Genomic DNA, 14,009 nt, shown 5'->3' with positions numbered 1-14,009 from the left:
TGAGATAGAGAGAGCATGAGAGGGGGGAGGGTCAGAGGGAGAAGCAGACTCCCTGCCGAGCAGGGAGCCTGATGTGGGACTTGATCCCGGGACTCCAGGATCATGACCTGAGCCGAAGGCAGTCGCTTAACCAACTGAGCCACCCAGGCGCCCCAAAGATTTTATTTATTTATTTGAGAGAGAGAATGGAAGAGAGAGAGCATGAGAGGGGGGAGGGTCAGAAGGAGAAGCAGACTCCCTGCCGAGCAGGAAGCCCGATGTGGGACTCGATCCTGGGTCTCCAGGATCATGACCTGAGCTGAAGGCAGTCGCTTAACCAACTGAGCCACCCAGGCGCCCCTGAACTTCAGAATCTTGAAGACCGATGATGATTATTTTTTTTTTATTATTTATGCCAAGCTCCCAGGGAAGGTGGTGGGTAGATAATAAAGCTCTCATACGCTCAGAGGGTGGCCTGAACATGGTCACTAATGAGTCAGTGGCTGAGACAAGTACAGACAATGGGAATTTTTGCATATAGGGTTTTATAGTGCTAATTATCATATCTCAATAATTTCATTTAGATTGTAGTGGTGTTCTTCATATTTAAGTTAAGCCCTATTGAGGACAAAAATGTGTTTTCTTTTTTTTTTTTTTTTTTTAAAGATTTTATTTATTTATTTGAGAGAGAGAGAGAGAATGAGAGACAGAAAGCACGAGAGGGAAGAGGGTCAGAGGGAGAAGCAGACCCCTTGCTGAGCAGAGAGCCCGATGCGGGACTCGATCCCAGGACTCCAGGATCATGACCTGAGCCGAAGGCAGTCGTTTAACCAACTGAGCCACCCAGGCGCCCCCAAAAATGTGTTTTCTATAATTCAAGAAGGATTTCCAAGATTTTCTTTCACAGTTTATCGTTACTTATTGCAAGAAACCATTGGCTTTTCTGAATCCTGAAATACTGGCCTCTCTGAAGATTCGGTGCCCAGCATCTACTGGAGGCAAAGAGGTATAGACTGGAAAAAAACAAAAAAATGCTGTGGAGACAATAGGCCTGAATTACATTCTAGCTCCTTACTTTTAATCTCTATGTCCTTGGGCAAGATAGCTTCATTTCCCTGAACCTGAGTGTTTTACTTTTTTTTTTTCTTTTTTTTTAAAGATTTTATTTATTTGAGAGAGAGAATGAGATAGAGAGAGCACGAGAGGGAAGAGGGTCAGAGGGAGAAGCAGACCCCCCGCCGAGCAGGGAGCCCGATGTGGGACTCGATCCAGGGACTCCAGGATCATGACCTGAGCCGAAGGCAGTCGCTTAACCAACTGAGCCACCCAGGCGCCCTGAGTGTTTTACTTTTAAGAGGAGAAAGAGAAGAGCTACCAGGTCAGATCATAAGATTCAGCTGGACTTCCACACTAAGGAAGTATAGACTATGTTGTATAACAAAAGAAGAAGTAGGTGACTCAAAAGTTGTGGAATGTGAGGGCACAGTAAGGCCGTCAGGAATCCAGGTTCTTTCTTTTTTTTTTAAAGATTTTATTTATTTATTTGACAGAGAGAGACAGCGAGAGAGGGAACACAAGCAGGGGGAGTGGGAGAGGGAGAAGCAGGCTTCCCCGCGGAGCAGGGAGCCTGATGCGGAGCTCGATCCCGGGACCCTGGGATCATGACCTGAGCCGAAGGCAGACGCTTAACGACTGAGCCACCCAGGCGCCCCAAATCCAGGTTCTTTCTGTCTTTCCGGTCTACCATCCCCCATCCTGAGCGTGTTGGCGTGGGCCTCTGGCTAGCTCCCCTGGCCACCTCAAGATGGCTGCTGAAGTTCTGGTGATCTTGAGCTGAGAGGACAGTGTCTAGTGGAAGAAGAGCATCTCTTTCAGCACATCCCTTTAAGGGCAAGAGAACATTCCCCAACCCTCCCACCAGCAGACCTCCCCTCGTGTTGTTGGCCAGAACCAGGTCCACATATCGTCCCTAACCCAGTGGATAGCAAGGAAAATGGAATCACCACGATTGGCTTGGACTGTGTCATTGAGATTCTTTTCTGGGCTAAGCATAATGTAATCCTCCATCAGTGTCACATCCAGGGAGTTCTTCAACAAGAAAGAAGTAGGAAAGGGCTGATAGTCCTGATAGCCCAGTGACTGTTATATCTGTGTTGTAGTGTTGCTGCTTTGAGTTTGAGGTAATTATTTGGATCATGACTTTTTTCCCCGAAGGAATAGACTTTATTTTTTAAAGCAGTTTTAGGTTTACAGAAAAATAAGTGGAAAGTACAGAAAGTTCCTGTATACCCCTCACCACCACCACCCCCTTCCCCAAGGCATTAATAACTTGCATTAGTGTGGTACATTTGTTACAATTGATGAGCCAATATAGATCCATTATTATTAACTACAGTCAAAGTTTATATTACGGTTCACTCTTTGTGTTGTATATTCCACAGGTTTTGACAAATGCATAATGATGTGTATCTACCACTGGAGTATCACAGAGTAGTTTCACTGCCTCAAAAATACCCTGTGCTCCACCTAAGTCATCCTTCCCTCTCTCCTTCAAAATGTCTAGAAACCACTGATCTGGGGCGCCTGGGTGGCTCAGTTGGTTAGGCGACTGCCTTCGGCTCAGGTCATGATCCTGGAGTCCCAGGATCGAGTCCCACATCAGGCTCCCTGCTCAGCAGGGGTCCGCTTCTCCCTCTGACCCTCCTCCCTCTCATGCTCTCTCTCTCAAATAAATAAATAAAATCTTAAAAAAAAAAAAAAAAGAAACCACTGATCTTTTCACTGTCTCCACAGTCTTGCCTTTTCTAGAATGTTATATAGTTGGAATCATACAGTATATAGTCTTTCCAGACTAGCTTCCTTTACTCGCAATGTGCGTTTAAGGTTCCTCCATGGCTTTCTGTGGTTTAGTAGCTCATTTCTTTCTCAGCACTGAATAATATTCCATTGTCTGAATGGACCACAGTTTGTTCGTCCACTCACCCACTCAACATCTTGATTGCTTTCAAGCTTTGGCAATTATGAATAAAGCTGCCAGCAACATTTGCGTACAGGTTTTCGTGTGAACGTAACTTTCCAACTCGTGTGGGTCAATACCAAGGAGCGTGAATGATGGGTTGTGTGGTAAGGATATGTTTAGTTTTGTAAGAAACTGCTCAACTGTTTTCCCAGGATCCTGTACCATTTTGCATTCCCAAGAGTGATGCCCCAGAGCATTCCTGTTGCTCCACATCCTCACCAGCATTTGATATGGTCAGTGTTTTGGACTTCCACCATTCTGATAGGTGTGTAGTAGTATGAATCATGATTATTTTTAAGATTTTATTTATTTATTTATTTGAAAGAGAGAGAGAGAGAGAGCACACAAGTACGGGGTGGGGGGAGGGAGGAGCAGACTCCCTGCTGAGCAGGAAGCCTGATGCTGGGCTCAATCCTGGGACTCCAGGATCATGACCTGAGCTGAAGTCAGACACCCAACCAACCGAGCCACCCAGGTGCCCCTATGAATCATGATTTTAAAAAAATCCAGGCACGAGGGGAAATTCGAACTCTGATTAGCTATTTGATAAGAAATTATTAATTTTTTCAGCTGGGGTAATGGAATTGCGATGTGTGTGTGTGTTTTTTTAAAGAGTCCTTATATGTAGGAATACATACTGAAATATTTACCAGTAGAATAGGATATCTGGGATTTGTTTCAAAATAACTGAGGATAGAGAGAGAAGTGGATGATGGTAGATGAAACTAGATTGAGCATGAATTGCTAATTGTTGAAACTGGGTTGTTAGGTACATAGAGGATCATTATAATATTTCTTTCTAATTTTGATTATTTGGTGTTTTTTTGTAATAAATGTTTAAAATTAAAGTTTGATGTCATGTTATTACAAAATGGATGGACACTTTGGTGTTTAGTAAAAATATGAACTCTCTTATGGTACCTCCCTCAGATCAAGCCCAGTTCTTAACAGTATTATCGGGAAGAAATGAGTATATATTAAATAAGTATATGTGCTAGGTTAATAATTATTTAAAGAATTCTCCTAGAAACTGAAGAATCTTTTGGTATAATATAAGCAATTTTGGGGTGCCTGGGTTAAGCATCTGCCTTCGGCTCAGGTCATGATCTTAGGGTCCTGGGTTCGAGCCCTGCATTGGGCTCCCTGCTTGGCAGGGAGCCTGCTTCTCCCCCTCCCTCTACTGTTCCCCCTACTTGTGCTCTCTCACTCTTTCTGTCAAATAAATAAAATCTTTAAAATATATATATGTATATATATATATATAAGCAATTTTACCTAAAATGATTTTAAGAATATATGTGATTTTTTAAAGCGATTTTTTTAAATTACCAAAGCAAAAAACAGTACATGCACATCAGAACAAAATTAAAAATATATGGACAGTCAAAAAAAGGACATAAAAGACATAAAAATCATACCCACTCAAGAAGAGTCACCCTTAACCAGAAATTTGAGGAACAATTTTCCAAACCCTTTCCTGCTTATCTAGATGTTTGTTTGCATCCAGATAATTTTTATTTGTTTATGTACAAAAAATTAAGAATTATATTCCTAACATATATATTGTTCTGCTTTATCACTTAATACTATCTGGCACATGGTTTTAGAGACCACATAGGATGCCATTGTGTGGCTGTATGATAATTTATTTAACTAGGCCACTTGTGCTCCATACTGAAGGTTTTTGCTATTGCAAACGGGAGGGAAGCAATGGATAGTTGTTCAGAGCACAGATTCTGGAGTTAAATGGAAGGGGTACTGTGCAGAAAAAAGTGAACGTAGCAAGCCTGGGATGGCTATCCTCAGAAAGGCTGCTTGCAAGGTTGATGCTCGGCTGGCTTCTGGGAACTTGGACTTCAGGATGGTTTCCAGCACCCCGACTGATAGGCCTGGCTCACTGGGCTGAAACTGTCCCTGCAAACACTGTGGCTTATGATGCTGAACACCTGCTTTCCTTCTGAAAGTCTGGAGTTTTGTTAGGTGCCTATGGGCCCAGACCCCAATAAAGACCTGGCCGCTGAGTCTCTAGTGAGCTTCGCTCTTCTATACCACCATACTTGTGTTGTCCCAACCTGTTGCTGGAGGAATTGAGGCTACTTGGTATGACTCCACTATTTGGAAGCTTGCATCTGGCTGGTTTCCTTTGGCCTGTCCCCTGGGTCCTTTCCCTTCTTTGTTTCCTCTCCCTGGAGTAAGTCCTAGCCACGAGCCCAACTACATGCTGAGTCCTGCCAGTTCTCCTAGTGAATCTCCAAACCTGGCAACGGTGTATGCAACCCCTGACCCAGGTTCGAATCCTGACTCTGCCACTTCAAAGCTAAGTAACCCTGGCCAACCTATTTACCTTCTCGGTCATTTTCTGATCTTTAATTTGGGTGAAAAAAAAAACCAGTTTTATCTTGTTGGATTTTGGTAAGGAATTGAATAAGTTAAAATATGTAAAGTCATTAGAATAGTCCCTGGCATGGATTATTTCTCAATAAACATTAAGAATCATTATCTTGGAAGCTAGATGTTTATATATATTTGCAATTATTTCTTTTGAATACATTCCTAGAAGACAGATATGTACATTTTTTTCTTTTTGTGTGTTCTGATCATAAAAGAAAAATATGTTTGTTGTTAAGGCATTAGCGATACTTGCTATAGAAAAAGAAAGTCCTCTATAACTCTATTTCTTCAGATAGAGTTATTTGTAGTAATTTGTTGTATACACGTCCAAATATATTTCTATATGCACAAATATGGACAATATCACATAGTATTTTTTAATAAAAATGGGCCCACATACATATTATTTTATTGTGTATGCCTAAACATCAGGGGATCTTTATATTCAATGACTATTTCTAAAAACCTTTTTTTTTTCTTCCTTAAATAAACATTTCAAATATAGATGAAATAGAAAATACAGAATTTGGGGCACCTGTCTGGCTCAGTCAGTAGAGCACATGACTCTCGATCTCAGGGACATGAGTTCAAACCACACTGGGCATGGAGCCTACTAAAAAAAAAAAAAAAAAAAAAAAAAAGAAGCAGCAAAAAGGAAAATACAGAATTTATCAACTTAGTTATACCTTTACATTTGAAATCACACATTGTATAAAATATAGGAATTTAGAGTTGCACTGTTGCCTTTTAAAATTAATTAATTACTTTTAAAAAAAGATTTTATTTACTTACTTGAGAGAGAGAGCATGAACAGGGGTAGGGGCAGAAGGACAGAGAGAAGCAGGCTCCCCACTGAGCGGGGAGCCCGATGCGGGGCTCCATGCCAGGACCCTTAGATCATGACCTGAGCCGAAGGCAGATGCCAACCAATTGAGCCACGCAGGCGCCCCAGTTTCCTTTTAAAATGGTTTTATCGGGCAACCTCTATCAGCATCTCAAACTCATTGATCAAGGTCGTTTGAGGATGTGCCTTGTTTACCCAGTATTTAACATTGATTGGATCCTGGTGATTAAAAATACATAGATTTTGGAGACATTTGGGGACATTTTTATATGGGACATATGCTGTATGATATTTTGAAAGTATTATTTTTCTTGGATGAGATAATGCTATGGTAGGAGAATGAGGTAGGAGATCATGGTGGAAGTGTTTAGGGGTGAAGTGTTATGATGTCTGCACTGTATTTTCAAATGATTCAGTGAAAAGAAAAATGGAAGGGCAGGGAGATAAAAAACAAATGGTAGAATGTTTACAATTGGTAACTGTAGGTGGTAAATATATGAGGGTGTTCACTGTAGTGTTCTCGCCACACTTTTCCATGAATTTGAAATTTTTCAAAATGAAAAGTGGGATAATAAAGACTTTCTTCCCCCTCAATATTATAAAAACATTCATCCGCATTTACTTCTAGGGCTTTTATATTTTCATATCTTACAATTAAATTTATATTGAATTGGACTTTATTTTTGGCATAAATGGTGAGCTATGGGTCTCACTTCATTTGAAGTGCTACTTTGTAGTAAATTCTTTTAAATCTGAGGTTTTTCTCATTTTATTTATTTATTTATTTATTTATTTATTTTATTTTTAAAAATTTATTTAGGAGAGAGAGAGCAAGAGCCGGGGTGGAGGGGCAGAGGGAGAGGGAGAGGGAAAGAGAATCTTAAGCTGGCTCCACACTCAGCTTGGGGCCCCACGTGGGGCTTGATCCCACCACCTTGAGATCATGACCTGAGCTGAAATCAGGAGACCAACATTCAAATGACTGAGCCACACAGGTGCCCCTACCTGAGCAAGAATTTAAATATTTTTTTAATATGATTTTATTTATTTGAAAGAGAGAGCATGAGCAGTGGGGAGGGCTAGAGGGAAAGGAAGAAGCAGACTCCCCACAGAGTAGGGAGCCCATGCTGGGCTCAATCCCAGGACCCCAGGATCATGACCTGAGCAGAAGGCAAACGCTTAACCTATCCAGGCACCCCTTTGAACAAGAATTTAAAAGATGAATAGGTACTTACCAGGAAGCCAGATTATTCTATATCAGAGTATCAAATCAGAGGGAATATAGCAGATATAAAAGCATAGAGGCCTGGGACACCTGGGTAGTTCAGTCAGTTAAGCGTCTGATTCTTGGTTTCGGTTCAGGTCATGATCTCATGGGTCGTGAGATTGAGCCTCTGGTCAGGCTCCATGCTCAGTGTAGTGTCTGCTGGAAGATTCTCTCCCTCATCCTCCCCTGCCAGGGTGCTTGCTTTCTCTCTCTCTAAAATAAATAAATAAAGCTTAAAAAAAAAAAAAAAAAGGAGAGAGAGAGAGAGCCATAGGAGTCCAGGCGGTATCTTGGGTTAGTGTCTTATTTAGCTGTCAAAAAAAGACACAGGTTAATTGCTTAACATTTTATGGGATTAATAAAATGACTCATCAGTTTTCAAAACTCTGTGGATAAGGATGTAACTGTTCTGTAAATTGAAGTTGTGTCACTGTTACAGGGTTCACAATTGTAGCCTTTGTCTATCATCTCATAAATATTTGTAGTCAACCATCTTTTCTGGGCTTATTCTTCACCTTTAAAAAAGGGGGTGGGGAGGCTGAACTTGATTTCGTATACATTTCTGCTCTAAAATCATCCTGTGCAATTTAGTTTCCTTGGTACATTTGTTTCTGTGTGCTCAGTGCTGTGCTGGGTTGTGTAGTTTACAGAAATAGAACTATGGCTCCTCTTTTTGACAAATTAGTTTTGTTGGAGAAACCAACCCATGGCACTGTTAAAAAGAAGTAATGTGTACGAGCTGATTAGTTTATGATACAGCCTATAAATTCATTCGTTCATTCCCTGTTCTTAGGAAGTTTGCAATCTAGTGGGGAGACAATAAACCAGTAAACAAGTAAATATATAGCATGCTAAAAGGTGATATGCATCCTGGAGGTCAACGAAGCAGGGAAGTGTATACATTGGGGGTCTGGCTTACTATTTAATGTGGTGTGACAAGAGAAGCCCCTCTTAACGGAATGACGTTGGACCAGAGACCTAGGAAGTGAAAGAGAATGAAACATATGGTCTATGTAATGTAAGAATGTGGGGGAAGAGTATTACAGGCAGAGGGAGCCACAGGGGCAAAGGCCCTTGGGTGGGAGCATGACTGGCTTATTTGAGGAACAGTGAGGAGGCCACTGTAGCAAAAGCAGTGTGAGAGGGAGAAGGTGAGTCCACTGATGGAAGGAGGGGATGATTATTCAGGGTTGTGGAGGCCAGCGTCAGGGAGTTGGCTTTTCCTCCCAATGAGACAGAAAGCTATTGGAGCATTGTAAATGGAAGTTTGGTATGATTTGACCTATGTTTTAGAAGCACCACTCTGTTATGTGAAGATTAGAGTATAAAGAGGCAGGGGCAGAAGACGGAGACTGGTTAGGAGGCAGTTGCAATCATCCTGGTAGGATGGTCCGTGGCTTGGACCAGGTGGTAGCAGTGGAAGGTGGTGAGAAGTGCTGAGACGTGGTGGCATTCATGATAAGAATTCTGACATATTCCATTTATGGAGCTGGAGACTATAAGACAGCTATGGAAGAAAATAAAGAATTTGGGTTTTTACTAGTTAAATTGGAGATGCTTCTTAAGACATCTAAGTGGAGGTGTCAAGAAGGTAGTTAGTTAAATGAGTCTGGAATACAGAAGAGGGTACCAGGCTCAAGATACAGAGGTGGTATTTAAAAGCCACAAGTTGGTGGGGACAGCCAAGTTAGAGAAGAGATGATCAAGGTGGATAGAGATCTCTGGGCTTCGGGGCACTCCAGGTGCTAGAGATCAAGGAGATGAGGAGAAACCAACAAAGGGGATTGAGAAGAGGAGACCAGAGAGGTGGGGTCCTGGTGTCTGAACTCCTCCCATTTTGAGGAATTGAATGATCAGCGGTGACTTGAGATGTTGATAGGTAGGAAGAGAACTGAGAATGGGCCATAGCGTTCAAGTAATGCAGAGAGAACTAGCCATTCCACTCATGATTTTATTAGTCCTAAATATTTTTCACTGCAGGATTTAGTTATTTCTGGCTGTTTTCACTGTCAGATTAACTATGAAAGTCGTTCCGGGCAATTTCCATAAGTTAGTCCTTTCTGATACGCAGCAAAAACAGTTACCACTAAGGATTGGTATGCATTTTTATTATTCGCGGTCGTATTCATCTTGGATAACCGGCACGTCTTTGTTAAGTGTTATTCTTCTTCACGTCCTCCTCAAGAGTTGCTTGTGCGTCCATTCGTTCATTTACCCAGGAAATCTCTCCAGCGCCTGTACCACGCCAACCCTAGGTTTTTCCTGCCCTGACATGAGATCTAATGTCTCACTCGCGGCATCTTGCCTTTCTCGTGGCCCTTGGCTTCAGCCTCCCCGCGGCGGGGTTTTTCCAGCCTACCTTGTCCAGCTGCAGTTCTCAGCGTCGGCCCCTAGAGGCCTGACGTCGGTCAGCTGGTGCGGCCCTCCCACGCGTGGGAGGGAACCCTTCGGATGCTCTAGAGCGATATGTAGATGAGATGGGAGGGCACTATGCAGATGAGATGGGCGGGCCTCGCCGGGCAGGCCGCCTGGAGTTGAGGTGGGCGGGCTGCGAGCGGGCGGTATGCAGATGAGGTGGGCGGGGCCCGCCCGCGCGGGCGAGGAGCGGCTCCGCCGGCGGCCGCCGGGAACTGGAAGGCGCCCGGCCCTTTCTTTGACTGGAGCGGACCCGCCGGACGCAGCTGCCTCGCCAGCCGGAGCCGGCGCGAGCCGCAGCGCGGCGGACACCCTGTCCGAGGCCGGCCACCTGGCCGCTGCCGGAGTCGGCCGAGCATGGGCAACCACTCGGGGCGGCCCGAAGATCCCGAACCAGGTCTGTGCTGTCGGCGGGGGTCGCGCCGCGCCCCCTCCCCGGCCCGGCGCCCTTCCCCCACCCGCCTTTCGGGCCAGCGGCCGCCGCGCTGCCCCGCGGGCGCCCAGGGGGCGAGTGGAAAGGTGAAGTTCCCGGGATGTGATTCTTGCCTTTGGAATGCGCCAGTGGGGTGGTGAAATTACCTGTGTCTGTTCCGCGACAAGGAAATGCCACTCACTATAAACACGTACCTGGAAGCCCTGGGTCCGCCCGGACGCAGCGAGTGGGGCGGGCGGGAGCGGGTCTCCGTGGCCGGGAGCACGCAGGCCAGGCCCGTGGAGAGCGGGGTCGGGGCGGGGGGCGCTCCGTGCCGATTTCCCGGTGGAATCCGACTTGCCCCTCCTGTCTGCCGCCCAGACAGGGTCTCCAGTACCGTGCGTGTAGGCAGTTCTTGCAGACTTTCTGGGCATTTGCAACGAAAAGTGCGACTTGGCAGTCGTGTTCTGGTTCATTGTCCATTTTGCGGTGCATCATTTGCATATTACACACTTTCTGGAGTCCCCTGGAAGGTGGCAACCCGTCAGCAGATCTGTTACTCATCCTCACACCAGGGGCTTGATTGTGACTGTTTCTTGCCCAAAATAGCCCGTGCTTATTCTGGGATACCAAAAACTTCGCCGGCTTTTCCGATTTTTATTTCCTCAGAAATTAAGCGAGCCTGGTGGAGAGTCAGCTGGGCTCTAGTTTTCATCTTCTGGTTCATCATCGTGGCCTCCGGCACAGATTTAGATGCTGATAACCACGGGGTGCGTTTAAAAAGAAAACCAGAACATTTCTATTCTGTCACACGAAGGAAGTGGAATTTAATTTAGCCTCAAAAATTGCATCTTGGCTGATTGGGGAGAGATGGTTGACTTAATGCTGGAATCCTGGAGTGGCAGGTGGCGAGTATGTATGTGTTCCTGTGACAGAGTCAGAACCCTTCAAAAATTTCTCAAGGGTGTGATTTTTTAACTGGGGTTTGACTGAGGACGTTGAGGCTTTGAGAGGTGGAGTGACTTGTGCAAGTGACATCCCTGCCATTGGGAGCAGCACTGTAAGTAGACCTTTGGTCTTCCTAGCGTCTGTCCCTAGCTCTTGACTCACCTCCCAGTGCCTCAGCTGTGGGTCTTGGCAGGGAGGCCAAGTAGCCTTAGGCCGTATCCTTGGGCCTGGGCAGAGGTGGGGGTGCCTTGGACTGGTACAAGAACCAGGATGGAAAACTTTGCCCCATGGGAACACTATGAAGAAGACAGAGACAGGGTTACTGTGTAGATTACGTAGGAGTAACTCGCAGGTATCTGAACTTCTTTGGGCAGAACAGCCAATATTTGCAAAATAATGCCTTTGTCATAAACAGCGCTATGATAAACTATTAGGTAAAGGATATGTAACATTTTAAAAACACCTCATTAGCACACAACTGCCCAGGTATGAGTAAAAACTCATTTTCTTTGTGTCACAATTGCGAAGAGACTGCCCCTCTTGTTAGAGCTTTTAAGAGTTATTTGGGTTCCAGGGACGCCTGGGTGGCTCAGTCGGTTAAGCGTCTGCCTTCAGCTCAGGTCATGATCCCAGGGTCCTGGGATCGAGTCCCGCATCGGGCTCCCTGCTCCGCAGGGAGCCTGCTTCTCCCTCTGCCTCTGCCTCTCTCTCTCTATCTCTCATGAATAAATAAATAAAATCTTTAAAAAAAAAAAAAGAGTCATTTGGGTTCCAACTTCTTTTTTTTTAATTTTTTAATTTTTATTTTTAAAAGATTTTATTTATTTATTTGACAGAGAGAGAAACAACAAGAGAGGGAACACAAGCAGGGAGAGTGGGAGAGGGAGAAACAGGCTTCCCGCCAAGCAGGGAGCCTGATGTGGGGCTCCATCCCAGGACTCATGACCTGAGCCGAAGGCAGAGGCTTAACATCTGAGCCACCCAGGCACCCCTGGGTTCCAACTTCTAAGTGATGTTGCTTTTTTTTTATTTTTTATTTTTTTAATTTTTTTAAAGATTTTATTTATTTATTTGAGAGAGAGAGTGAGAGAGAGAGTGAGCACGAGAGGGGGGAGCAGGAGAGGCAGACTCCCCGCTGAGCAGGGAGCCCGATGCGGGACTCGATCCCGGGACTCCAGGATCATGACCTGAGCTGAAGGCAGTCGCCCAACCAACTGAGCCACGCAGGCGCCCTTTTTTTTAAAGATTTTATTTATTCAGGGGTGCCTGGGTGGCTCAGTTAGTTAAGCGTCTGCTTTCGGCTCAGGTCGTGATCCCAGGGTTCTGGGATCGAGCCCCAAGTTGGGCTTCCTGCTCAGCGGGGAGTCTGCTTCTCTCTCTCTCTCTCAAATAAGTGAATGAATAAAATCTTATTAGAGAGAGAGAGAAGACAGAGAAAAAGCACGAGTGAGGGGAGGAGCAGAGGGAGAGGGATGAGCACACACCCCTCTGAGTGGACAGCCTGATGCAGGGCTCGATTGCACGACCATGAGATCATGACCTGAGCCCAAATCAAGAGCCCACACTCAACCGACTGAGCCACCCAGGCACCCCAAAGTGACATTGCCTAAAGCATTCTAATGGACAGGAGATGAAAAGGACATTTTTATGCCAGGGACTTACTTTATTGCATTTTTCAAGAATGAATATAATTTCACAATGGGAAATCGATCTGATTTGCTACACGTAAAGATCACAGTTGGAAAATCTTAGGGACTAGTTAGTGTTGCCTGAAAGTGTGAGTATAATTTTAACTGGTCTCTTAATGCCGTGATGAAATGCTGTAGAATGCATCCCGAAAAACCCCAAAAAACCTCTGGAAATTAGAGTTTTGTTAAAGATGAATGTATCTTCAATCTGCTTTACCATGAGGGCTAGGACGAGGTGGGAGCCTCCCACTGGTAGTTGTGGCGCAATGGACTAGAATCAGAACGAGTGATTAATGGGTTGTCAGAGCAAGGGGCCCAGAGATGAGTGGTAGAGGTAAGGGGGAAACAGGAAGGCTGGACAAGGGGAGAGCAAGTCTGATTTTTTTACGCAGTTCTTGTATTGTGTCACTTTTGTCGTTTGAGATGCAGACCTTTAAAAAGAATTAGGAGGGGCCCCTAGCTGGCTCAGTCGGTGGAGTATGCGGCTGTTGATCTTGGGGTTGTGAGTTTGAGCCCCACGCTGGGTATAGAGATTACTTTAAAAGAATTATTACTAAACAGACTGAGGAGTGAAAGAAGTTCATTAGAGACCTGACAAACACGAAAAGGAGTGGGAAGCCAGAACTGAGCTGAGGAGAGTTTTACTTATTTATTTTTAAAGATTTTATTTATTTATTTGTCAGAGAGAGAGAGCGCGCGCACACAAGCAGGGGGAACGGCAGGCAGAGGGAGAAGCAGACTCCCCGCTGAGCAAGGAGCCCGATGCAGGACTCGATCCCAGGACCCTGGGATCATGACCTGAGCTGAAGGCAGACGCTTAACCGACTGAGCCACCCAGGCAAGAGTTTTAGACCATGCTGCAGATCCAACATGTGTGAAAGGAAGCAGGGAGGCAGCAGGTTTGGGCAGGGAGAGCCTCAAAGAGCCGTGCAGATCTGGTAAGGTCTTGGCCAGCTGATTGGGGGAGCTCCAGAACAGACTGCCGATTAGAGTCCCTGATGGGGCAGAAATGGCCAGTCCCCAGTGCTCTTGCTGTGGTCAGTCAC

General features: G+C 45.0%; 1 protein-coding gene across 3 annotated transcripts in view; it reads left to right on the top strand.

The window, feature by feature from the left end:
• The window catches only part of SPECC1 (sperm antigen with calponin homology and coiled-coil domains 1), a 189,112-nt gene that overhangs the window by 33,668 nt on the left and 141,435 nt on the right, over positions 1 to 14,009 (top strand). The window contains exon 1 of one of the 3 annotated variants that reach the window (XM_021694720.1): positions 10,262 to 10,312. The exons of the other annotated variants lie outside the window; for them this stretch is intronic. Within the exon in view, the coding sequence (XP_021550395.1) occupies positions 10,273 to 10,312 (40 nt within the window). The 5' untranslated portion in view covers positions 10,262 to 10,272. Of the gene's footprint in view, positions 1 to 10,261; positions 10,313 to 14,009 lie in introns of those variants that run through there. 3 annotated transcript variants of the gene reach the window in all.

The sequence above is a fragment of the Neomonachus schauinslandi genome, chromosome 15 (genome assembly GCF_002201575.2).
Source record: "Neomonachus schauinslandi chromosome 15, ASM220157v2, whole genome shotgun sequence".
Classification (NCBI taxonomy): domain Eukaryota; kingdom Metazoa; phylum Chordata; class Mammalia; order Carnivora; family Phocidae; genus Neomonachus; species Neomonachus schauinslandi.
This window is presented reverse-complemented; position numbering and strand designations above follow the sequence as displayed.